This window comes from Vipera berus (assembly GCF_964194415.1).
Source record: "Vipera berus genome assembly, chromosome: 2".
Classification (NCBI taxonomy): domain Eukaryota; kingdom Metazoa; phylum Chordata; class Lepidosauria; order Squamata; family Viperidae; genus Vipera; species Vipera berus.
The window spans coordinates 157000389-157028160 of NC_138203.1; the positions used below are offsets into that span (position 1 = coordinate 157000389).

The 27772-nt window shown below is 41.0% G+C and overlaps 1 protein-coding gene across 1 annotated transcript in view; it reads left to right on the forward strand.

Moving 5' to 3' along the window:
* MAP2K6 (mitogen-activated protein kinase kinase 6) overlaps positions 1 to 27772 on the forward strand; it is a 110777-nt gene that overhangs the window by 67781 nt on the left and 15224 nt on the right. Inside the window, exons 3-10 of the mRNA XM_081316694.1 lie at positions 649 to 697; positions 1684 to 1797; positions 5494 to 5613; positions 7311 to 7427; positions 9269 to 9320; positions 12435 to 12562; positions 20230 to 20307; positions 22051 to 22190. Of these exons, the coding sequence (XP_081172820.1) occupies positions 649 to 697; positions 1684 to 1797; positions 5494 to 5613; positions 7311 to 7427; positions 9269 to 9320; positions 12435 to 12562; positions 20230 to 20307; positions 22051 to 22190 (798 nt within the window). The remainder of the gene's footprint in view (positions 1 to 648; positions 698 to 1683; positions 1798 to 5493; positions 5614 to 7310; positions 7428 to 9268; positions 9321 to 12434; positions 12563 to 20229; positions 20308 to 22050; positions 22191 to 27772) is intronic.

The window sequence follows — 27772 nt, forward strand, 5'->3', positions numbered from 1 at the left end:
AGCAGAGGCTTGCAGAGCGCGGATCCAGCCTCCGCCGGCGGCGGAGGCTTGCAGAACGGCGGATCGGCTTATACTCGAGTCAATAACTTTTTCCAGTTTTTGGGGGTGAAATTGGGGGTCTCGGCTTATACTCGAGTCGGCTTATACTCAAGTATATACGGTAAGTAAGTGTTTAACATGTAAGATGTTCCCAAACTATACTTTGGGGGTCCTTTGAATAATATAATTGCTGCTTTTGTATAGTTGTTGTTGCTGTTGCTACTTTTTTTAAGTTCTTAACATTTTAAAAAAGTTCAGTGTTTGATTGTTCATTATTATATGATACTTAAAATATTTTTTAAAACTTGAGACAATTATAAAACTTCTTGCGATTGCTGATTATTGGCAAACTAATCTTAAATTCATATTTTAAAAATTACTTGATAGAAAACGCACATGCATAAGTAGTTTCTTAAAAGAGCTGTATTTTCAAAGTGTACAATTTAAAAATGTATTAATTTTCAAACTCTCTTGATCATTTTTTTAAGATCTGTCCAAATCAGTATTTCTTCTATGACTAGATTAATGCATTTTTCTATACAGGTATTCATAGGGGAGAATTTAAGTGCAAATCAGATCATTTTCTCATTTTTTTTCTTAATTTCACAGGCCACCTAGAGATTTGGATTCCAAAGCGTGCATTAATATTGGAGACAAGGTATGGTAAAGATAAAATACGATGGGCATGTGTGTGGTGAGAAGGCTAAGATGGAAATTAATGAAGAAATGAATAGGGATTAATGTAGTAGTCTTAAATGTGTGTGTGTGTCTCTCTTTATATGTACGTAATTTTATTTCTCGGTCTTATTGTTTACATTTTTATTTATTATATCTTTTATCTGTTAAATCCAACATTCAAAAAGCTTTATCATTTTAAAATGATGTGGGCATTGAATTAACTTCCCTTTAAGAGCATCAGTATAGGTAGCCACTCATTCAGCAACCATTCATAGTTACAATCGTGATGATAATGGGGACTTAAAAATGGTCCTCAGAGCTCTGGCTTTCCCAGTGTCACCATGGCAACATGATGGCGATGGTGCCCACCTTGCAGTTCTGACATTACAGCAACTCATGATTGTGTTTTCCAATGTTTTCTGACAACTTCCTATAAGCAAAATCAATGGGAAAGCTATTGGGAAATTGAAAGTTGTTCCTGTTCCTGCTGCTTTTTCATCCAACTGCACTTTGCAGTGCCTGCCTACATCTTGCCTGTGATACCCTTCCCCCTCCAGCATCCTCACACCTGCCTATGATCCAGAGTGCTTGTCCACAATACCCCTGCATCTGTATTTATCACCAGGGGTGAAATCTGGTGCTGAGTCACATCTGAAGTGATCTGGAAAAATGGAAGAGAGATGACAATGAACTACTATCCTTTTGAGTTCCAAAGAGAGAATATACATCCCTTGTACAAACCACTTCTCTAATCTAGTGAAAGGGGAAAAAAACCTTGTGCAAAAGATTAGGCAGGCAAAAGCAAAATTATTGATTGTGTGAAAAAACAAGTGTTTAATTCTTTCCCTTTAGGAAAACAGTGTCCAAGAAAATATAGAGTTAAATAGCTTGCCTACTTTGGATGAATTGGAATGGAGATCTGCCTTTTAACTTCTGTTTTGTTTTCTTGACTTTATTTCTTCATAGAACTTTGAAGTGAAAGCTGATGACCTGGAGCCAATATCAGAATTAGGACGTGGTGCATATGGGGTGGTAGAGATGATGCGACATATGCCCAGTGGGCAAATAATGGCAGTGAAGGTAGAGTACGATTCTCTCTTGGTGTGCATTAACCATCCAAATTCACCCCAGCTGTTCTTCAGGATTTTGAAACAGCAAAGTGGATGAGATCAGGCCATATTGTGAACTGCAAGGAACAAGTGTAATGGATCAAATTTCATTCAGTTTTGAAAGCCCCAAATAAATAGAGTCCGGCTTATTTGTACATTGGCGAGTTGTAAGTTGTCTGTATTCACGCACGTGCAGACATTTATAAAATTTGATCCAGTGTCTACATTATGTTCCATAAGTCCTATTTCTATATTTAAAAATCAAATGTTCACTTATATTCTTTCTCCCTTCTGTGATCGAGTGTCATATGGGATTGAGCTTGAGAAATGATTCTTCTCCTTACCAATTGACATATACCGTATTTTCCGGCGTATAAGACGACCCGGCGTATAAGACGACCCCCTACTTTTAAGAAGTTTTTCAAGTTTTTTTGTCTTATACGCCGGAAAATACTTACATGCCCTGCCCTCCCTGTCCGTCGCAGAGGAGGCGAAGGCCCGACTGGCCCCGCCGGCCCTCCCGCTGCTCCCGCGCTTCTGCCGGCCCCCGAGGTGCAGCGTTTCCCGGGCGGCAGCCGCCACGACCGGCGCCCCTCCTGCTTCCCCCCCCCAGGCCTTGAACTTCTCCCATTCGGCGCAGGGCGGGGCAGCTCCGCCCGCAGCCTCTTTTTCATGTGCCGCTTCCCTCTCACCGTCGGCCGAGGCGCGCTCGGCCCGGGCTCCCAGTCCCTCTTCCCGGCCGGCTTCCCGCCCTGCCCCTCATGGAGCTGGACTGGGCGTGCAGCCTCTCGGTGTGGCTGCTTTTCCTGGGCAGCCTGGCGGTGCGGCTCCTGCGCTCGGACCTGTTGCTGAGCCAGCGGCTGCTGCTGCGCGTGGGGCTGCTGGCCGTCCTGCAGGCGCTGGGCCGTCCTGCCGCTGCCCCTCAGCGCCGCGCTCACGGCGGCTGCCTGCTGGCTCGTCTCGGCCAGCACCGCCCGGCGGAAGCGCAGCGTTGGACGGGAGCAGGACTTCCCTGCCGGCTCCCGTCCGACGCTCTTCCCTCTTGAGGCAGCTGCTGCCTCAAGAGGGAAGAGTGAGCCGGCAGGGAAGTCCTGCACACACGCGCGCGCACGCAGGACTTCCCTGCCGGCTCCCGTCCGACGCTCTTCCCTCTTGAGGCAGCTGCTGCCTCAAGAGGGAAGAGCGTCGGACGGGAGCCGGCAGGGAAGTCCTGCACACGCGCGCACTCCCCAGCTGCTAAGGAGCAGCCGGGGAGTGCGCGCGTGCACAGGACTGCCCTGCCGGCTCCCGCCAGACGCCACCCACTGATTTTCCGGCATATAAGACGACTGGGCGTATAAGACGACCCCCCAACTTTTGAGGTGATTTTCATGGGTTAAAAAGTCGTCTTATACGCCGGAAAATACGGTAATTATAACTAACTTTAGCTAACCAATTGACATATAACATATAACTATTATTGTGTTTGGCTTTTTTCTAAGCATTTGCCTGCATATATTGGAAAAAGTTTTTTTTCCCTAAGCTTGACTCAAGAGTTCTGTGATATTTACTTTCCTGTTTAGAATGAGTTGAATCTCTCCATGCCAATTCTTTATCAAAATGTGAGGGAATTTTATATGTGTGTGAGTGTATGTACAGGCAGTCCTTGCTTAACAACGGTAATTGGGACTGGAATTTTTATTGCGAAGCAATGTGGTCCATATATTTCATATATTATAGTCTCACATTCAATAACTCAGAATTTACTATGGATATTATACCCATTGAATATCATTACAGTCATTGAAGATCATTTTTTTTTGCTTTAACATGAATTCATGGTAGTCCCATACGGATCATATGATTAGATAATTTCACTCCATGCAATAATCATGATTATGTTTATATCAAGTACTAGCATAAAAGCTCATAAAATATATGACTTTATGTAACTGTTTCCTTTGTTAATAAAGTTGTCAAAGGATGATTGAAATTACCATTTTGGGATTGATTGTCATCTGAATAAAGATAAGCAATATTTTAAATATGAAAATTTAAAACAAGGAGAAAAAAAGATCTGTCACTTTTCCACTGAATTACAGGCATTTCCTGCATATATAATAATGGCAGATTTTACTGAAACTGATTAACATACAAAATACAATTGATTGTGACTCATTTCCTTTCTAAAAGCTGTGAGAATGGTAAGGTATGCCTTTGGGGAACAGACTAGAACTTGTTTTTAAAGCAATTACAGTAACATGGATTATAAATTTTCTATGGAGTGCCAAACTGCCTATCAGTTGCATTAGGTGCAGCTATTTTGATTACTAGGCTAATACAAATATATTATTTAATCTGAGTTACTGCTGAACCATAGTGTAATCCCTTAATATTTTGGTAATATCCAGCTATAGAGTCAAATCATGGTTTAACTTGTTGGGATAACCTCATTGGCTATGGAAGACACAGTGGTCAACAAAGACTTGCTTGTCCCGGGTGACCATAGAGATTGGAGAAGTTATGAAAGCCTACTCAATTAAGGCAGATAGCAAGAATTCAGTAGCTAATCTACACACACACACACACACACACACACACACACACACCTATCTATCTTTCCCATGAAGACTAATGGGAGAATCCTGGCATAGTGCATCAAAACTGCCATGCATACAAAGAGCTGTGTTGGATTGGGGCAGGTGAAGAAAATGCACTTCTAAATCTGGTGCTCTTTCTGTGGTTCCTCTTCACCCAGTGCTCTGCCATTGGTGCCTTATTAATGATAAGATGATCCAAGAAGCAAAAAATAAATGGGTGTGTGTGTGTGGGGGGGGGGGAAGGCAGAAAAGCACTTAGGTAATAATGATCATCCTCACATCTGAGGATCTCACAGTGCTCCGAGACATAAATTATGCCTGTGAGGTAGGTAAGTGTTATTATCTCCATTTCACAAAGGCACAAAGAGACTTTCAAAAAAAAAGAGCTTCATATTGCAGTATCTGTTATGGGGCACTTGTAGCCTAAGCTTATGTTTATGCACTCTAGTAAGTTAAACTGGATTTCAAAGAAGGTACTCCCCACCTCCATGGGTAAGTGTGCCGAGCACTGCAGCCTTCTTGTTTAAAGCCATAAAAGCACTGAGTTTTGTCAAAGGATGCTGGGACTCAGAGATTAAAAGACTCCCAAGGCACAATGTTGGCTGGCTTGAACTTTTGTGGCTGCCATCTTTAAACTAACCTAATTTGAAGGCATCCTGCTTCTGATGGGTGGGCCAGCAGGTATTTGTTTCTCTTTGTCCTGCACTAAAAGAGATGAGCCATTAAAAAAAATAGCTGGTTAAATTTGCTTGATAAAATAAGCCAAACTCCTAGGTCTACCAATGTAATGCGACTGCTGTGAAAACAGCATTGGCTGCCAGTTAGTTTTGCAGTGAGATTCAAAAGTTAGTTACCGTGTTTAAGCCCCTACATGGCTGATGGCCTGGACGTGTCTGAAACTATCTCTTTGGTTGATTCCGCCCATCCAGTAAAATCAGGAAGAGAAGGTTTGCATCTGGTAAGATCTCTTTGAGGGAATGTCATCATTCTGATTTTTCTAGCTTTTGTGACTGCCAGGTGGTTGTCTGATAAAGTATCCATGTTTAAGAATAGGAAGAGCGAACATTTAAACTGGCTCTGTTTTCCAGCGGATCCGAGCAACAGTGAATAGCCAGGAACAGAAGAGGCTATTGATGGACTTGGACATTTCTATGAGAACAGTAGACTGTCATTTCACTGTCACGTTCTACGGTGCGCTGTTTCGGGAGGTAGGACTTATGACCTCCTCACATTTTTACCTAGGACTCAAAAAATTATACTAAATACCTGGATGATCATTTAACCTGGGAGTGGGCAACCTATTGGGCTGTTCCTGGTTTGTTCTTCATTTGGCAACTGATTGGATTGAAACCAAATAATGCATGGATTTCAGTTACTCAAATTCTGTCCCATCTTATTATTTAATATGTCTTGGATTAGAACAGACATGTCAAACACAAGGCCCGGGGGCTGGATCCGGCCCACGAAGTGGTTTCATGTGGCCCATGAAGCCATCCTGGAAACAGTGAGGGAACGGCCCCCACTGCCTTGGCCCTGGCCAAGAGACCCACCTTTTGCCAGAGACCCTCAGATCTGTCCCACTCCTGGCCAGGCCCCCATAGGCACCCTTGATGCGAACGATGTAGAGCTGGCCACGCCCACCCAGTAGGCCATGCCCACCCTGGCCACACCCACCCGACCCCCTGAGGGCAACCGCAGTGCTGATGCGGCCCTCAATGAAATTGAGTTTGACACCCCTGGATTAGAACAACCAAAATACTTCAGTCTGCAATTGCTAAAGATTATTCAGAAGGGGGCTTGTACCTTCTTGTGAAAAAAGATGGACTGCTTTAATAACTGGCAGAGAGCTTGCCGTGGTCACATAAAGTCCAAAGCTCTTCTTTAAATCATTTCCAAATTGGGCACAACCAGTTGTTACAGTGCGACCTCAGGAGACAATTCAGTTGATACAAAATATCTTCAGTATATACAAAAACAACAACAACAACCCCAGTTCATGGACAGAAAGTTCTGAACAACAAAAATTTCATTTGACCTAGAAGATGAAAAGCTCAGTGGAATAGTATGTGTTTTCATCCAACAGTGAAAAACAGCAGAAGAGGTATTTGAAGGATGTGTAATCCCAAATCATCTCACTAAACAAAAGTTACGTTGTTGGCATCTCTGATATTCGTTGGACTGCGTTAAGCATGGCTGTCTTAGTGTATCAGACTATGATGCTAGACTTTTAAAATAGCAAAACCTTAACAACAAAAATGGCCACCAGAACGTTCTTTCTGTGTCTTTCATCCTTTTCAGAAAAAATCAAGTTAAACAGTGGTTTGAAAGGTAGACCTCTCTCTAGTTGAATGTTATTGATCAAACAGAGTTTCTGTCTGAGAAGCAGTTTATAAATGATGTATTTTCTCTTTGTACTGTTGTCTAATTTCTGGTGCCTTTTCTCCACATTTCTATTGCTCATTTTTTTCAATCGGTCAGTCTAAACAATTCACATTCCACACAACAGGAAAGGAACCTTTAACACATTCAAGCACCCACAGGTCACTCTAAAGCAGTGGTTCCCAACCTTTTCTATACCCCACACCCCTAGAACACTTCTGATATATTCTCGCACCCTTACAAAAGTTCGAAATAACGGCAACGAATTATGCATATACACTATAATTTTGAAAACCCAAGTTTTTGCACCCCCTGGAATATTGTCTCGCACTCCTGGTTGGGAACCCCCTGCTCTAAAGTCTGTCGTGTGTGGTAGGAGGCCTTATTAAAAATCTAATATTAGTTGACAAGAAAGCTTTGGAGGCAGTGCATATGTGTTTTGGTAAAGATACATTTTGGTGATAGAAACTGGTCAAAGCTCATGATCACTTATGTGTTCTCCCTTCACCAATTCCCATTTGTCTAGGGCGATGTGTGGATTTGTATGGAATTGATGGATACCTCGCTGGACAAATTCTACAAGCAAGTCATTGACAGAGGCTTAACGATTCCTGAGGATATTCTAGGAAAAATAGCTGTCTCTGTAAGTGCTCTACTTTTTTTTTTAAAAAAAATGTAATTCTCTTCCAAAAAATGATTTAACATCAGTGTGGTTGTAAGTCAGAAAAAACAAAACGAAAACAATGTGGCCACACTGCTTAGCAACAGCAGTTCTGGCAGTCCCAGTTGCTGTTGTTACTAAATGGGGATCAGATTGTTTCTTTTAATTAGTAGATTAGATATTGAAGATAAAATTTAATTTGGCCTTACTTTGCCCGCTTCAGGCATGAACCAATTTGGTTCAAATCCAAGGCAGAATCTTTGTACAGAAAATTGCCTGCCAGGTGTTAAGGTTTTCTGCGTTAAATACCTTGATATTCTGAGACATTTTTTAAAAAGGATTATTTGTAATTTGTATATTTTGGGGCAGAGTTTTGTGAACTATGAAGGCATTCCTATTTGTTTTGTAAAAGTAAAAATTAAACCCCAAACCAAAAATTAAAAGCCTAAAAAAAAAAAAGAATTGTATTCATGTTTTGCTTAGCTGACTCCAGTTAAGATTCTTACACCTTTTCCAAAAGCACTGGGGATGAAAGTGAAAAAAAAAAAAAAAGCTCTAGGTTGGAAGCCAGAGCTGTCAATCACAGAGCTAAACCTCCTCTTTTTCTTTCCTCTTACCTTTAAGGACCATGGAGAGAAATGTCATTATTTGATTTTACTAGTCTATCTGCAATCTGCAGTATGCAGCTTCTCAAACTCTTGAGGTAGGAGAAAGGTTCTGGGTGCAGCCTGATCTGCTTTGAGTCAGTTTGCAGACAAACTGCCTCAGTTAAAAAAATAACTTGGAAATGGTCTGCAGTAAAAGCAGGTGTACCAAATTGTTATATAGTTACTGTCCCTTAAAGGTTTCCTGGAACATATTGATGGAAGTGGTGGGCAGTATTTTTGATAATGGTGGTAGGGAAGAAACCATTCTCATTAAAGGAAAAGGTCAGGACCAACTTAGAGACAAAAATCTGTTTAACCTTTTGACATTTCTTTTTGTGTGTTTGTAGAGGTAGTCCTCAACTTATGACCACAGTTGCACCCCATTTTACAACTTTTCTTGCCACATTTGTTAGGTGAATCACTGCAGTTGTTATATGTGTAACACGGTTGTTAAGTGAATCTGGTTTCCCCATTGACTTTGCTTGTCAGAAGGTCACAGAAGAGGATCACGTGACCTGGGGACCCTGCACCCATCATAAATGTGAGTCTGAATTTTGATCACGTGACCATGGAGAAGCTGCAGTGGCCATAAGTGTGAAAAACAGTCATACGTCACTTTTTTCAGCGCCGTTGTAACTTCGAATGGTTACTAAGCAAACTCTTGTAAGTTGAGGACTACCTGTACATTATTTTATTGCAATCTTGCTCATGAGATAGGGGGATTTTTTTTAACTTACCATGCTTAGTAACCAACACACTCTTCATCCCCCAACTCTTTCTGTTCTGCAGGGGGAAAATAATCAGGCTAGATCCTTGCTGTAAAAATATTTGATCCATTGGGAGAGGGCTGGAATTCCAATCAAAAATTTCCCCCCATCAACGGGGAAAGGAGGGATAGAATCTGACCCTTGGAAAAAAGGGGCTCATTATATCTTTCGCTTGGCCACGCTGCTAAAGGTTTTTGGCATGAATCATTTTTTATTATGTTGGTACTAAGACTGCAGGCTCAGCAATCTTCTGCTGGTTAATTATCAAGATGCCCAACCCCAGACTGTCTCTACCTGAAGTTAAGTGTTGAAATGGGGGTGGGTGGGGGGTGAACTTGTGCCCTGAAATAACTATTTCTGCTTCAGCAGCTACAGTTCAGTCTCTCTGTCTCTCTGTTGTGTGTTTCAGATTGTAAAAGCATTAGAGCACCTACATAGTAAACTGTCTGTAATTCACCGAGGTAAGTAAGCACCAGCGTGGTGCCATTCTCACGTATTTCTCAGCTGTGAAATAGGTGGCAGGACTTTTTTGATCAAAGATCTGTGTTACTTGATCCCGGACCCACTGCTATTTCTCTCTCTCCCCCCCCCTTTTTTTTTCTTTGCCTTCCAGTGCTTCTTGGATCATGTCATCGACATTCAGCTTAACAATGCCATGATTATTTGTTTTAAAGAAGCAAAATATTTCATGTAACTGCCGTGGGTTCAAATAAAACGATAAAGAAAAACCCCAGCCGAACATTTTAATTCATCCCCCTTCCCTGTGGGGATGTCACTCCAGCCCTAGGGCACTGGGCAGTAGTGCTTTTGCATAATAGTAGCTTCCTGTTTTCCCAGATTTTTTTTAACCTAAGGGTTTTGGACAGGCAGTGGAATGTCATGCTGTTATTTTAAGGTGACTACATTGTATTACATCGTTTGGAATAACGGGTTTTCTTTCTTTCTTTCCTTCCTTCCTTCCTTCCTTCCTTCCTTCCTTCCTTCCTTCCTTCCTTCCTTCCTTCCTTCCTTCCTTCCTTCCTTCCTTCCTTCCTTCCTTCCTTCCTTCCTTCCTTTCTTTCTTTCTTTCTTTCTTTCTTTCTTTCTTTCTTTCTTTCTTTCTTTCTTTCTTTCTAATTTATATTGCCTCCTACTCGCTCACAGCGAGTCAAGGTGGCTTACAGGAGATTAAAAACATAATATGAAAGAAATAAAAACAATAAAAGATAAAAATAATAACATAATAACCCCCCTCCATGCCGGCAACAACACACACTCATACCAGCCACTTAATGGGCTCCATCCCGCTGTGGGTTCCCCCGTCCCACTGGCAGAACCAGGTATTCAGGGCCTTCTTGCTTGTCTGTAGTGCTTTTCTCTCGGAGAGACTCACTGTAAGGGTTCAGGGGGACTTTCCTGAGCAGCAGGGATTGGGCCATAGAGAGCAACGACAGTCAGCCCGCGTTTCTTCCAAACTGGTTCATATGCCTCGAGTAATCAGTAACACAACTGAAATGTCACATGCGGTCCTCTGGACTGTGACTGGAAATCCTGCCTCACTGCACTTCATAGACATCCAGGACGGAGAGATTTTTCATTGTGGTACCTTGATGAGTGGATAGTTATCAAGTCAAGAGCCAGCTTTCACCTCAAAGCTGTGTGAAATAAATGCTCCCGTGCCTTAGTGCTAATCAGAGGTCCCGTTTGTCTGTTTGCACAAGAAGGTGTTGGTGGATGTTTTTCTTATATTGCTTTAAACTACAGGAAATATACACTTACTCGCACCTGCCGTTCTGTCTGAATGCTGTAATAGATGGTGAATCCAAAATGGGTAGACTAAGCTTTGTGACTGCCGTGATCTCAAATTAGTGCTTATGTTAAGCAAACCAGTGTTGTAGAGAAGGAGGCCTCAAGCATGTTCATGATGCTTATATAGCAGTAGCACCTAGTCTTCTATCCTGGCCCATAGTGCTTTACAGTCCTCTCTAAGCGATTTACAGAATTTGCATATTGCCGCTGTGCCCCCCCCAAACAAAAAACAAAATCTGGGTCCTCATTTTATCCACCTCGGAAGGTTGGAAGACTAAGTCAACCTGGAGCCGGTCAGGATCGAACTCCTGGAAGTGAGCTGAATTATCCTGCAATGCTGCATTCTAACCATGCATAATACTGCATTCTAATCATGATTATATAGGTAGTCCTGACTGACCAGTTGCCTTGTTCAGCTTGAAGTTACAGTATAATAGTACTGCAGCCTGTAAAATAGCACTGTAACCAATCCTTGCATTTTATTTATATGTTAAAGAAATTTACATAGCCTCCCAACTCACATGTGGTGACTCCAGGTGGCATACAACATTAAAAGTTCACAAAAATTTACAATTTAACTCTCCCGACCCTCACCTCATTGACTGCAGAATCAAACAAGCCACTTGATTGGCTCCGATTGGAGTCTCCAGGCCCATTAATGACTTCTTGCAGCATTCTGCAATCATATCATTGTCATTTGCAGGGTTCACAACTGGCTTGTGACAAGCAGAGTTAATGAAGGAGCTGGAAATAAAATCGTACATTGCAGTCAGGTGATTTTTTGCTTAATGACTGGCACTTAATAATCAAAGGGGAAGTGAAGTTGTAAGTCATCATGTGATACGTTTAGTGACACTGCACTTAGTAAATGAACTGCTGGCCCCAACTGCGGTTTCTAATTTTGACCATCTTTGTCAAAATTGAACACCCTCTCTCAACAGAGGGGGAAGGGTCTGACATCATCGATCTCCAGTCTACAACATAGTCCTTTCAACAGTTCCAAGAAGGCTCCACACCCATTTGCACTACTCAGGTGACCCTGAAGACATAGATAAACCTCCAGGTAGCTTTAATGACTCACTAAAAGAATGCAAATGAGCAGTTTGTCTGCAAGGAATATAAATCCTTCCATTCCCCACCATCAGAGCTGAAGAAGCTTCTTGGATGAGAAGCAAAACATCTTCAAAGAAAAACAAGAAAGTCCAGTTGCCTCATGAAAAGCATCTTTGGGATAACTATGACCTGGATGACTTGAGAATCTCCATAGATGTGTGTGTTATGTATGCCATCTTGAGCTCTTGAATGCAAGGCAAGGTATAAATTGACCAGTCAAATAAGTAAGTATCAACAATTAACTAGGTTTCATTTTGCTCCATGGAGAGAAGAAACTTTGAAAGAAAGTACGTCTTCTTAGTGTCAATTTTTTGGTTTTTCATCCTAATTAACATACAGCTAAAAGCATTTGCCTTTCTGTTTGAACTCCATTAGCTGTTTCCTCAGTGTAAATTAATAGAATTATTGGCTAGAATAAATGCCAGACTACAGTCTATGGAAAAATACATTTGTGTGTGTGAGTGTATGTGTGTGTGCCCGTGCGTGCGCGCACGCCTGCATTTTGTGTGTAGATCCTTTTACTTTTAAGCCAACAAATAAACGGTGTATTGCTGTGGGTGCCCTCTGCTGGTGACAACCCATGTTAGCCTGCTTCCTTTTTCACCATAATCTGCAACTAGGGAAAAAAGGGAGTGCTTGCAAGCAATGATTTTCCATTGTAATTTATTTTGCAGATGTCAAGCCTTCCAATGTACTGATTAATACACAAGGACAGGTGAAAATGTGTGACTTTGGAATTAGTGGGTACCTCGTTGATTCTGTGGCTAAGACAATGGATGCTGGCTGCAAACCGTATATGGCAGTAAGTGCAGTGAATCGTGAAACCTTCAGGGGAAACTGTGTCACATCACTTTTTATGCACACAATGACAGATATTTGCTTTGTTTTATTAAATTTCATATATATATATATAGGTTTTAACGGGTGTTTGTATGTAGATCTTTGGTCATTCAGGTTTTTCCCCACATAGAATTGGAGGTATCAGGGCAACGTTTCAGTGAAATCTCATCCGTCATCCTCAGGCTGGTGACTTCAGCTTCGTTCTTCTGGGAGAAGTGTGTGATAGTGGCTGTTTTTTCTTCTTTTTTAAACTGCCAGAGGGGGTGTGTTCTGTGGGTGGAGGCTTGGCTGTGTTCTGATGGGGTGGAGGTGTGCTCTCATTGGGTGGGGGCTTAGCTGTGTTCTGATTGGGTGGGAGTGTATTTTGAATGGGGGTCTGTGTTCTGATTGGGTGGGGATGTGTTTTGAGTGGATGGGCTGGTCTCAGCTGTCAGCCTTAGACCTGAACTGGTGAGTTGTGCTGCTTTTGTTCAGCTCCGTGTTTGTGGTGGTGCCATGTTTTTATAGTGGTGTCAGTTTGCTTATTGTGTGGTTTGGTATCTACCATAAAAAAACACACACAAACCGCTACCTGAACGCACTCTCACACCACCACCCAGCACAGTTCAACTCTGTAGCCAAGACACTCATCTCCAGAACAAAACACCTAGCTGACGAACAACACCTAAAAACTGAACTACACACTCTCACTAACGTACTAACAGCCAACGGATTCCAAAGAAACATGATTACCAACTTAATCCGAAGAGAGACACCCACAAAAATCCAAGACAGAGAACAAGAAAATGTCAAAGCCCTCCTCCCATACTTAAAAGGGATCACAGACAGAATCAGCAAGATCCTCCAAAAACACAACATCAAAACAGCATTCTGCACAGACAGAAAAATATCCACCATCCTAAGAAACCCCAAAGACATAATTGGGTTAGAAAACCAAGGAGTATATGAAATCCCATGCACCACCTGCCCCACCACATACATCGGACAGACCAACAGAAGAATAAGTGCACGCATTGAAGAGCACAGGAACTCACTCAGAAAGGGAGAACAAACTTCATCCCTGCTCCAACACTTTAAAGCCACTGGACATGAAATTGATTTTAAAAAAACCAGAACTATTGCCAAAATTGAACATTTTAACAACAGAATAATCAAGAGAAGCCATCGAGATAGAAAAACGCCACCACAGCATGAACAAACGAGATGATACCTCTCGCCTACCAGCCATTTGGAAACTTGCCTTGATTGACAGACGAGTCCCAACCACCAAGAATGATACCAGACCCAACCTCATGATAACATCACATGACATCACCACCACACAACCATTCAAAAAGCAAATCCGAACCCACAACGATAACAACACACAACCACAAAACAGAAACCTAACTACAGCTGCAACATTAGCCACTTTAAACCCCTCCAAACCACACAATAAGCAAACTGACACCCACTATAAAAACACGGCACCACCACAAACACAGAGCCGAACAAAAGCAGCACAACTCACCAGTTCAGGTCTAAGGCTGACAGCTGAGACCAGCCCATCCACTCAAAACACATCCCCACCCAATCAGAACACAGCCTCCATTCAAAACACACTCCCACCCAATGAGAACACAGCTAAGCCCCCACCCAATGAGAGCACACCTCCACCCACAGAACACACCCCCTCTGGCAGTTTAAAAAAGAAGAAAAAACAGCCACTATCACACACTTCTCCCAGAAGAACGAAGCTGAAGTCACCAGCCTGAGGATGCCGGATGCGATTTCGTTGAAACGTTGCCCTGATACCTCCAATTCTATGTGGGGAAAAACCCGAATGACCAAAGATCTACACACACACACAACACACACACGTATATGTGTATGTGTATATGTATATATGTATATATATATATATATATATATATATATATATATATATATATATATATATATATATGTATATATATATGTTATTTATATATATATGTTATTTATATATATATGTTATTTATATATGTGTGTTATTTATATATGTTTTATGTATATATATATATATATATATATATATATATATATATATATATATATATGTTATGTTATTTATATATATATATGTTATTTATATGTTATATATATGTTATTTATGTTATATATATATGTATATGTTTATATATATATATATATATGTTATGCTATATATGTCATATATCTATGTGTGTGTGTGTGTGTGTGTGTGTGTATATATATAAAATTTATGTGTTATTTATATTTGTTTTCGTAGATTTTCACGGGTACAGGTATGTAGGTGTTGGCGTATTCGGGTCTTTTCCTGTGTAAGATTGAGAATGTCTTGGCGACGTTTCGACGAGGTCCCACTCGTCATCTTCAAACACCAGCCTGAAGTTGACGAGTGGGTCTCGTCGAAACGTCGCCAAGACACTGTCAATCTTACACGGGAAAAGACCTGAATACGCCAAGACCTACATCCATCCATCTATCTATCTATCTATCTATCTATCTATCTATCTATCTATCTATCTATCTATCTATCTATACACATACATATATATATATACATACATGTATGTATTCATATATACATACATGTATGTATTCAGTCACTAAGTCATGTCTGACTTCGTGACCCCTGTCTGTGTGTGTGTGTGTGTGTGTGTGTGTGTGTTAAGGGGATTATAGGGTTGTAAAAAGGAGTTTTTATGTATGTATGAACATATTATTCTACATTTCTGATGTATTCAAGGTTGCTTTGTATCTGAATAGCAACAAAACACCATAGAAACAGGAAAAATAGTAGAAAAGCAGTAGAAGAATAAAGGTCTAAAGATTTGGCTTGGTGAAAACTTGTTAAAATGACTTTATGCTTATCTTGTAAAATGAAGCAACGTTTTACAGTAGCTGTTTTGCTCTAAGGTGCCATGACTGAAAAGATTGTGTCTTGGATCAGAACTTACCACATTCTGTCAACAGGAGCATCTGAAATAAGAGTCTCACAAGAGAATGACTTTAGAGCATGTGGCTTCGTAATAATAATAATAATAATAATAATAATAATAACAACAACAACAACAACAACAACAACAACAACAACAACAACAACAACAATAATAATAATAATAATAATAATAATAATAATAATAATAATAATAATAATAATAATAATAATAATAATTTTATTTATATACCGCCCTTCTCCCGAGGGACTCAGGTCGGTGAACAGGGCAAACATATAAAAATACAAGGATACAAAAGTTAAAAAGAATTAAACATAATTCCCAGCTAAAACAATAAATAGATATATTAAAAACAACAGTAAAATCCCAACCCATCCCCCATCAGGCCAGGCCGGCTTGTTCGAATAAATGAGTCTTCAGATCGCGTCGGAAGGAGCGAAGGTCGGGCGCCATCCGGAGCTCAACCGGCAACCGATTCCATAAATCCGGGGCGCCCACAGAGAAGGACCTCCCTCTGGGGGCCACCAGACGACATTCTCTGACCGGTGGCACCCTGAGGAGACCCTCTCTGTGGGAACGCACAGGGCGGAGGGAAGTTGATGCCGGCAGCAAGTTGATGCCGGTTTCCAGCCAGTGATGTTGACCAAGTTCATAATGACCTGTTTCAGAATACAGTTTTCTGCAGCTTGTAATGTTAAGATCTGTTACAACTAGTTATGATTACCTTTGAGTTCTTCTACAATGAACTTCTAAATGTATACTGCGAAAAACCAAGTTATTGCCATCAGTCTTTGGTTTCATGCCCTCCTAGCCAGTTTTCATACTAGTAGTGAAATTGGAGACGTAGGAAGGGGTTACTTGGAACTGTCAATTCCCAGTCTTCAAAGCTAGGAAGAGGACTGGTTATTATTCGGAACCACCATAGACAGGGTTGGCAAAACACACTGGAAACTATTGTGGCTGGCTGGTGTGCTGCCTTCCTGCCATACATCCAGCCATAGGACTTCATTGGTTTCACATTCAAGTAAATGTTTTAAGTACTTCTCAAGTATTAGATGATAGACCCAGATAGAAGCTGCTGCATTAAGAATACTGGAGATAAGGAGCCACATACACACGTTCACTTTAAGCAGAAAGAATAATTTGATGTATTATTCAAATCAGAATGAGAACTTTGACTATGCACAGACAAGCTGACTATTCCCCACCCAGCCTTTCCTTTTCAGAGGCAGTGAAACAGCTGGATTGGAACTCTTGACCTTTCCTTTGGAGACACTTGGACACAGGGAGACCAAGCGCTATGCTCCATCATGACATAGGGCTCTGTGTAGCTCTAAAACCCCAAAGAGCATTTAACATTTATGCCCCCAACCCAACCTTTTCATCAAGTTAGACTGGCTCAGATGAGGTGTGTTAGATTCTGTTGCAGTACAATGCATTATGTGCCTTTGGGCAGTGGTGTGGCACTTTCATAGCTTTCCTGTCTGGAGCTGGGTATGTACATTAATAGTTCATGCGGGGACTGGTAATTACAGCTTCTGCTCTGGCAATTAAGGCCAGTCAGAAATAGTTGAAACCCGATACTTATAAAATGAAAAGGAGATGCAGCATATATGCAATCTGCAATGCATACTTAATTGGAAGTAAACTGTCTTGCACCTCTTAGTAAAAAACTATCTGAGAGTGTCAGGAGACTTGGACATTAGGTATAATTCAAAGTTGAATAAGTACATCCAAATAATGTGGTTTTTTTTAACTAAGAGCAATTGGAGAATCTCATACTCCTTGAGGACAAGGAAGTTGCATAATCCACTATTGTCTGAGGAAACAGGGAAGCAGTCTGATCTGACTAAGCTGTAGTTCAGATGAAAGTAATTAAATACTGTTTTGCAAGTCTCCTAGTTTCCCCTTTCTTGATTTTTCCCCCTATGCTCTTAAGAACTTCCCTCCCAATATCTCAATATTATATGCACGTGCTGATGCATTACTACTAGAACTGTAGTACCATGTAAGCATCAAGTTCATTTCTGACACAAATACATCTACTTTCCTACATTTGGCTATAGATTCCTGTGCCTTTGCTGGAACTCTTTCAGCTTGGATACGTTGAGCCAATTGTGAATTGAGCAGAAATGAATTTGTCACTGTCTCGGCTGCCTTCTATAGGTCATGCATGGCTTGTCATGCCATCTTAATACCATAATAAACTTACTGGGATTACATGCAAATCTGCAAGGATCTTCTCCATCACAATTAAACAAAATGCATAAACCTGTCAGGGAGGATGCTCTGCTGAGAAATTTTCCAAGCCTGCAGGGCTTTGGAATATTAACACTGTTGTTTTGGCTGCCATCTGTGATTTCTTCCCTTTTGAGGACTCTTTGCAAGCTGCTGCCTTTTTTTTGTACTAGCAAGATGTGATTATTGGGTTTGAGAGGCTTGCATGCTATTGCATTAAGGAAGACAACAGCGTTTTTGGTTGCCTTTTTAAAGAAATACCCTCAAACTGGAGAACATATAAGATGGGAGTTGTGTTAAGATTGGCACCAGCTTCAAACCAAAAGCAAGATTCTCACACAGTTTTGTTAACAAGATTTATTGAACTGAAACTAATTTGTGTATTGTACAAGAATTTCCAGAACTGATCATACAGAACACCTTTATCTTCCGGAATTTCTTAGAGTGGAGACTTACTCTACTTAATGATCTTCCTATAAAGTGGTGAAGAAGCAAATGATGGGAGACCTTCCATCTGTCTTTACCAAACAATCTCCTGAATCTTTATTAGCCTGTGAATAGATCTTTACCTCAAGCTTTTTTCACAGAACATTTTACCCAGCCACCCACTACGGCGATCATTGTTTTGTACCAGTCATTCTGGCAGTACACTGTCACATTAACAACTGGTCAAAAATCATGAGTTGCGGGAAATGCAAGATCTTACCCACTTCTGCCTGGTATCTGATAGCAATAGCACTTAGGCTTATATACCGCTCCACAGTGCTTTACCGCATTCTCTGAGCAGTTTACAAATGTCAGCTCATTGCCCCCAATAATCTGGGTCCTCATTTTACCGACCTCATAAGGATGGAAGGCTTAGTCAAGCTTCAGCCAATTCAGGATTGAACTCCTGGCAGTGGGCAGAGTTAGCCTGCAATACTGCATTCTAACCACTGCGCCACCACAGCTCTCTTCCAGCAAGAATCATGTGACAAGCTTCATTACATTGTCAAGCCAAACATCAGTGGCATGGTCAATCAGTGCCAAGGAGGCGTGTTCTCTGATTGCCAGGATTCCATCAATGAGTGCTATCATGGAAACCCTTATTATGCCATTCTTTAAACTGAACTTTCCCATTGGCCCATTGTTAGTATCGGCCAATCACAACTGCCCAAGCATAGGAACAAATAATGTCTTCTTCCCATTGCCAGCCAGTTACAAATGGACCTCATACCTATTCTAGTTGCAATTCAAAACTATTATTGGTTTTTTTCCCAACCATGTCTAACTTAGGCTGTTGAGAGAAGATGATCTCCATGCTTTATTCCATTTCAGTAGCAGCCCCACTTCTAATTGGCTTCAGGAGTTGGCATGCCTACTACCTTCCAGCCTTCAATCACTACCCTGGACAGCCATCTTCTTTTTTGATTGGCAGGTGTTGGTGGCTTGCTTTCTCTTTAATCATTTTTCACTTGATTCAATAATGGACTGTACCTCAATGAATTATCGTTACGATCCCTTCAACTCTTACCTCTCCCAGTGGGCATCCTTTCAGTTTCTGCCTTACCTGGGTGACGTATGCACCTCTTGCTTTCCTAATCCTGCCCACCATCCTGGAGAGTTTTTCTTTGCTTTATTTTTAAAACAACTTTTAATTTGCAAAGGTACATTGTTAATTGTGCGTCTGTGAAGCTCAATTATTCTTTGCTGTAAGGTTTTTGCAGCCTAAAAGAACAACCTCCTCCCTATTGCTTTGATTATTGTAGCATAAGGGAAAAAGAAAATAATAATAATAATGTCTTTGTTAATTTCAAAGGTAATATGGAGAGGGATGAATGTGTCTATTTGTGCAAACTTCAGGAGGAGCAAAAACGGGAATTTGTAGACCAGTCCACACTGAACCCAGCCAGCAAAGTATACTTTTCCTTTCATGGATGGGATAGGCAAGAAGCAGAACAATGACCAATCAGTTCTAGTAGCGTACAGTGCAAAATTGCACTTTATTTTCAACTTCTTTTTAAAAGCTGATTAGTCTGGGTTTTAGAAGTGCCCTATTTTTGACTGGGTTATCTGTTGCTGGTCAACTCCGCTGATGACAAAAGCTTCATTACGTTGGCCAGTTAGACATCTGTGGGCATGGCTTGGTGTCATTGTATCCTAGAAAGGGATACAAATTGCTGTTTATAATTAACCTGACTTTCGTAAAACTAACCCTCTTCTATCCTGTTGCTTACTAGGTTATAATACAATTTGGCTACTTTGCCTTTGACTCAAAGCATATTGTATAGAACCAGGACTAGTTTAACTTGATCTAATAACGGTTTGGGCTGTTACTTTTCTCATAGCAGAAGTAGAACATTCTTCCATTCCCCGAGTGGGAAGTTAAAACTAACTATATATCAATGTAATTTCTCTCTCTCTCTCTCTCTTTTTTTACTCCCCATTCAAGCCTGAAAGAATCAACCCAGAACTAAACCAAAAGGGATACAGTGTAAAATCTGATATTTGGAGTCTGGGGATTACAATGGTAAGAATACATTACTGAAGAGTGATGCCAGGATTAATTTTATTATTAATTCTATTCTCCTGACCTTTGCAATTCAAAATCCTTGTAATCTGAAATGGGTTTAACTGCATTTAAATTAAGGAGGCCTGTAGCCTAAATGTATGGGTTCAAAAAGGGGAAAATTGCATTGAAGGTTCTTGAGTGAATTGATTGTGTTCTGTTGGCAAATCACTGTAAAGTCACTGACCTTGGAGAAGGGATGAGAGAGCCACTAAGGCAGGGGTGTCAAACTGCCGACCCATGGGCTGGATGCGTCACGCCAAAACTGCGCCCACCCAATTGCCGGCAATGGGAAAAAAGTCGTGATATGTTGCGACACGTCATGTGTCACCGCAACTTTGACACCCGTGCAAGGGGAAAGGAGAGTGAGCTTTTAAAGAGGGACCTGACCTTCTAAGAGCTTACACAGTCCCAAGAAAGGAGAAAGAAACTCAACACAACCCTTGCCTTGACTCTGTTGAGTATAAAATGGGACAGAAAGAAACTTGAAGAGGTTTTCAAGACTCCGCTCTTCAAGAAGAAAGAGACACAGTAGGGTTTCAAGGAATGCTGTTTTATTGTTGAATGGTACCGTAGAATCTTGAAAACCTGTTTCCTTGGGTCCCATTTTATATGAAACAAAATCAAGGTGGGGTTATTTGAGTTTCTTTCTCATACTTCCTTCTATCTCTAGACTGTATAATCTCTTGTCTAGGTTTCTCCCTAGTGGCTTGTTCTTGTCTTTCTCCACCTCTCATGATATCCCCAAGGTCAGCTCTAATTTCCTTTACAAAGAAGATCAGTGGAGATCGATTGATCTCTCTCTCCCTCCCTCTCTCTCTCTGAAAGAATAAACAGGGGGAAGCCTAGTCAGAAAAAAAAGCAAACCTTTTCAGAGTCAGAATTTATTGAGCACTATGTTAGCTATATAACAGTGGCAGCATTATTTATAAACTACTCCCCAGTTGGTCCATGTGGTTGGCAAAGAGTTTATCCATTTACATTTGGAATAAGTTTTTTTTATACTTTCTTCAGAAACGGAAGAATCTTAGCAATTCCAGCTGTTGTCCTCAGCCATAGTTCTGCATTGCCCTGTGATGAATATTGAGAAACTAGGCAGCAACGTTCATGTGTATCTGCAGACAGGAAAAAAAAGCCCTATAGCAACCATCCATCACAAAGCTTTTTTCATTGGCGCCATGCCTGCAGGAGAGAAATACGCATTCGGGATTAACATTAAGGTTTCAGATAGGAAGTCAGAATAATTCTCTTGGAAATTATCAGTCCCCTTTTGTTGCAACAGCTCTCATAGGCTGGGCTAAGGGAGAAAAGCAGACTTTCCCCTGGCACCCTGTGTCTTCTAGAGAAGCTGTGGGTACGTTGCACAAACCAGGAGAACTTGCCTCACATATTTCAAAGCTGCAGCTTTGAAATATTCCCAGAGACATGCTGTCTCCAGAGACTTGCACAGGCTGTGTCTCAGAGGCACCAAATGAGCTGAGTGTTTCCAAGGTAAAATGGCAGAGGGAGGGGACAAGCACAGCCTCTGGCAGAAATCATAAAAATGAAGTTGTAATTTCTGCTCTCAGCCTGCAGGTGGCAGCATGCAACAACCTTGGATTGAGCTTGCGTATCTTCTTTTCATATTTTTCTTTGGGGAGACAATGGGAGGGGGAGGGAGTGAAGATGTCTTGATGTCTCCCTGTCTTTTGTTTTTGGACCTAGATTGAATTAGCAATCTTGCGGTTTCCATATGACTCCTGGGGGACGCCGTTCCAGCAGCTCAAACAGGTAGTGGAAGAACCATCACCACAGCTCCCTGCAGACAAGTTTTCAGCTGAATTTGTTGATTTTACCTCACAGTGGTAAGAACATTCTCCCTGAATCATGGAGAAGTCAGATATAGCTTCATTAACCTTTGAATTTGCTCACATATTACTGGGAGCATGTATCCTGACATGCTGACCAGAGATAAATGCAGCGTAAAACCAGGCAGTTGCTTCCAAAATGCCCTGGAATCCCAAATGGAGAGGATGCCTAGATTGTATCTAAAATGAGTTATTTCTCACAAAAGGAGAAATTGGCAAGGGAAAAAAACACCAGTTGCTTATGAATTGTTCTCTAACTGCATCCCAATCAGGCTGTCAATACAAATATTGGAACAGGACTGCAATAGCTGTTCAGGAAGGTAGTAAAGGCATAACTTGAATCTCAGCTACATGCATTCTTGTTTCTAAGTCCCAAAATGCTTCTCCTTTAAAAAATGAAACATGAATTAAAATGTTTCTGGGCACAGCACCAATGGTCTCAGCTTCTCAAACATTTATTGTACATAACTAGTCCTAATAACCATGTTGACGTTTCTATGGAGATGCTCAGTGATCTAGGTCATAGTTGTCCCAAAGATGATTTTTCACAGGGCAGCTGGACTTTCTTGTTTTTCTTTGAAGACTTTTCGCTTTTCATCCAAGAAGCTTCTTCAGCTCTGACTAGATGGTGGGGAATGGAAGGATTTATATTCCTTGCAGACAGCTGTTCATTTGCATTCTTTTAGCGAGTTGTTAGTGCTACTTGGAGGCTTATCTGTGTCTTGAGGGTCACCTGAGTAGTTCAGTTGGGTGTGGAGCCTTCTTGGAACTGTTGAAAGGACTGTGTTGTAGACTGGAGATAGATGATGTCGTATCTTAAGAGAGGGCTGTTCAATTTTGACATAGATGGCCTCTTTGACCTCTCTTTCAAAAAAGCGGTCCTCTCTGTCAAAAATGTGGACTTTGCTGTCTTTGAAAGAGTGGCATGGACTGTTGACTCTTGTCCTGATGGGTTTGTTGGCACAGCATAGGAAAACAAACCCATCAGGACAGGGGTTTCCTGCCCTTCCATTCGCCAGGGCTGTCATGGGTGGGGTGGCAGGCAGGAGGCTCATCCCGCGTGGAGGACGAGGTTGGATGGTGGGGGCTGACCATGCAGGGACCATGGTGTGGCGCCACCCCTGCCCTATCCCCCTGCCTCGCCATGTTTGGGGCGGCCCCATGGGCCAAATCTGGGCCCATCGTGGGGTAGATCCAGCCTGCAGGCGTTGTGTTGGACATGTCTCTGCTAAAGGCTCTGCCTGTCCATCAGCAAAATAACTCTCTGAAAACAGAACAGAATGCAAACAGATTTGCAAGGGGAAGCCAACAAAAGAAAGATTTTGTTTGAAATTGGCTGGACTTGCCCAGGGAGATGTGAAAAACAATTCCCAATACAGTTGTGCAGCATTTTGGAATTCTGCTTACTGCTTATTTCTGTCCCCACTTTTTAGCTGACACAGTGAACATTTGCAACCTGTCAGTCCCAACCCAAGGAAAGAGTAAAAATCTAGTAGCCACACATATGCACTTGTCTCCAAACACATAAAGAAAGAAAAAACACAGATGGTCCTCGGCTTACAACCATAACTGAGCCCAAAATTTCAATCGCTAAGCAAGACAATTGTTAAGTGAATTTTGCCCCATATTGCAACCATTCTTGACCCAGTTGCTGAGTAAATCACCACAGGTTTTAAGTTAATAATATGGTTGTGAAGTGAATCTGGCTTTCTCATTGACTTTGCTTATCAGAAGGTCACATTGCAACCTTCATAAATACATGCCAGTTGCCAAACATCAAGTTTCTGATCACATGACCATGGAATGCTGTAACGGTTGTAAATGTGAAAAAAGGTCATAAGTCACTTTTTCCAGTGACATAACTTAGAACGGTCACTAAACCGTTTTTAAGGAGAAGGTGGAAGAGAGGATCAAAAAAGGAAAGGAGGTGAAGTTGTGCAGGAATACAAGCTAATTTGAGGGCTAATCCACATGGATTAGCTTCGTTTCCATCTGTCCTGTTTGCCATCATTCACTCCCTAGAGACTAAAATGGATGTTCTGAAACTTGACCTGCCCACGAACAAGGAGTGTATATCAGAGGTGGTGACCCTTTGAGAGCTGTATGCAATGAAATTTCATTTTGATGTATGCCAATTGGTGTACATTCAAAGTGACAATAAAGAGTGAGCGCCTGTTACTCGTCCCAGCTTCTGCCAACCTAGCAGTTCGAAAGCACGTAAAAATGCAAGTAGAAAAATAGGGACCACTACGGTGGGAAGATAACAGCGTTCCGTGCGCCTTTGGTGTCTAGTCATGCCGGCCACATGACCACGGAGACGTCCTCGGACAAGCGCTGGCTCTTCGGCTTTGAAACGGAGATGAGCACCGGCCCCTAGAGTCGGAAACAACTAGCACGCATGCGCGGGGGAACCTTTACCTTTACCTTTTTATTATTATTATTAAACAAATGTTTAGTTTTAGGTTGGGGACTACCTGTACTTTGTTATACTGAAGAAAATACAGACTCCTCCTATGACTGCTGCTAGTCAAGATGTTAGAAGAATTCCAAGCTCTCCATCTTTACCTCCCTCCATATGTTTATTAAATATGTCCATTAGAAGTATACCTGGCAGATATTTCTAATGAACTTATCAATTGCTATTCTACCCTTGAGGGAGATGAGCAGTCTAGAAACATGAAATATAAATAAATAAAATCAAAACAAATGTTGACACTTGCTCAGAAACTAGAAATATTTAAAACAAAACCTGCATGGGGTGATAACTCATGTAACTTTAAAAAAAATGCTAAAGTACTGAACATTGAGTAGTCATTCTGAATTACTTCTAACCTTGTAATAAACATTGCCAAACAAAATAAACAAAGGAAAAATAGATAAATATTATGAAATACAAAATCTCAAACATCTCAGTGTTTCACAACTGTTTTTAGCATATCAGGTTTCAGCATCCTTTAAGCTTGAGCGTCATACAAAGTCTTCTGTTAGTTTTCTTGTTTGCCAAGAACAAAGCGGTCCCCAGCAAGAATCAGTAGTTGAGAGTTCAGATTGGATCGGCCTGGAATTAATGGGGAAGATGTAACTAGGCAGAACATGTGAATTCCAATCTGTGGCCTGTGATCATTGCCTGTAAATAGTGACTGTAAGTTTTAACTCAATGGATTTGAATTTAGGAAAAAGGAGATATTACCAAAATACTTTCAGGTGAAGAACATAAAAAACAGAGAAATGTTAAAATGGAGTGAGAATGAGATTAAAACAATAGGAGAAAGAACAACAAAGGGAAGTAGAAGACACAGAGGGGAGAGAAGGAAATAGAAGTTGGTATCTTATATTAAAAGTAGTTATGTATATATTTTTTTAATTTCCCACTTAGAAGGCAAAGCATTGGCAGAAGAGTAAGGTTAAAACTATTGTGCTAAAATGATGAGCTGGCCTCTCTAACTTGGGCTCCTTCTGAAATCCTGATTAACACATTTCTCCCTAGAGTTGTGGGTCGATTTGTGACTATTGTTGTGTCTGTGCTGGTTTATGTTTAGGCCTGTCAGATTTGTTGTAATTATTTTCTGCAGAGACTTGCTCTCATAAAGTTCTTTCATATTTTTTTAAAATCTATGTTCTCTGAGCCTAGACAAAATATGTCCTTTGCCTAGAATGAAATTACTTTGCAAAATCTCTAAATAATGAGGTGGGCCACAATAAGATCGCAACGATGGTGGGTGTTAATTATGTTATCCTGTCGATCTTGGAAGGTGACATACCCAATCTTTGCAAGATTAGCTTCTGATTGCTTTATAAATAAATATAATTCTAAAAAAAGAAAGAAAACTTTTTTTTCCACTTTGAGGTTTTTTGGGTTGTTTTTTTTTTTGCGGTGTTTGGAGGTGGGTTTTTTAGTAGACATTCATCCATGGCTATTAAAGAACCACTCTGAAGCTTTTTATAAAAGTAATCCCATTGTTTTGAAAACAAGGCAGAAGCCCTCAAAGGAAATGGGCAAGGTACAGTAAGATAGTCCTTTACGTAAACTGGCTTTACTTCCACTGCCGTCTTCCTGAGCTAAGACATGTGTGTCTCCGTGAACTTTTCCTAAAGATCTATTTACAGTGGCTTTCAGGAAATGTCACATTGACCTCCCAGAAGATTATGGAGGAACTAAGATGGTTTCTCAGACTTTTACGCCATTTTGGGGGGTGGGCAAGAAACCCTCAAAGATAAAATTATGGTGAAAGATCGGGCCAGGGAATCAAAATTAGTATGGAGAAAGCAATGTTGTTCTTTCATCTCTGACGTTTGCTCATAAGAGTGACATTAAATGGAATTCTGCTCTTTTCTTTTTGTCAAACAGTACTTGGTAATATTCCTTGTGTTGGTTTGGAGGCATTTATATCTATTTGGGAGCATTTATCTGGAACTGCAGAGCAGCACTTTCACTGAGAATGGAAAAATAAAAAGCTTGATAGCTAGTTTTTTCATAGGTAAAGGTAAAGGTAAAGGTTCCCCCGCACATGCGTGCTAGTCGTTTCCGACTCTAGGGGCCGTTGCTCATCTCCGTTTCAAAGCCGAAGAGCCAGCGCTTGTCCGAGGACGTCTCCGTGGTCATGTGGCCGGCATGACTAGACGCCAAAGGCGCACGGAACGCTGTTACCTTCCCACCATAGTGGTCCCTATTTTTCTACTTGCATTTTTACGTGCTTTCGAACTGCTAGGTTGGCAGAAGCTGGGACGAGTAACAGGCGCTCACTCTGTTACGTGGCACTCGGGATTCGACCCGCCAAACTGCCAACCTTCAGATCGACAAGCTCAGCGTCCTAACCCACTGAGCCACCACGTCCCTTTTAGTTTTTTTCATAGTATAGCTCAAATCTGTTCAAAGTAGTTAGTAATGTGGTGGTTGCTCCAATTTCTGTGTGTGTCACAGTATGAAAAACAATAATGTATTAACTTCATTTCATTTCTTTTTCTTTGTTTATCTTTGTCCAGAACAATTGTTTCCAGAGTATATTCAGGAGCCTATTAAAATATATGAGATTGCTGCAGATGTGTAGTGTGAATACTAAAATAAAACATCTAGAGAGATCACTAGAGCTCACAAAATGTTGCCAGCATTATTTGAAATCTCTTTAGAGTTAAGACAAGAACATCAAAAATTTGGTGATTTTACAAAATTTTCAGCCTTTTAAGAATAAAAAAAGCTCCCATAGAAACTGTCAGGAAGCTGGTATTTCCCCTGAAGCCCACGAATATGTATTACCAACACTGGCTTTTTTTTGTGGTCTTACAAAGGTCTTACAAAGGTTTCTGTGATTTATTTATTTATTTTATTTTATTTTAATTCCATTTATATCCCGCCCTTCTCCGAAGACTCAGGGCGGCTTACAAGCTTAGCAGTAGCATATTATATCAGTGCGGATTAGAAAGAAAAATTGAGGTCCATTTGTTAAGACCACCTTCTCCAATATAGCACTCTACAAGTATTGTAAACCTGTATCCCGAAATTCCCATCAAGCATCTTTTCTTCTTCTTGTGCCATATCCGTTATCATATGTTGGCGATTCTGTTTTTATCAGCAGCCACAC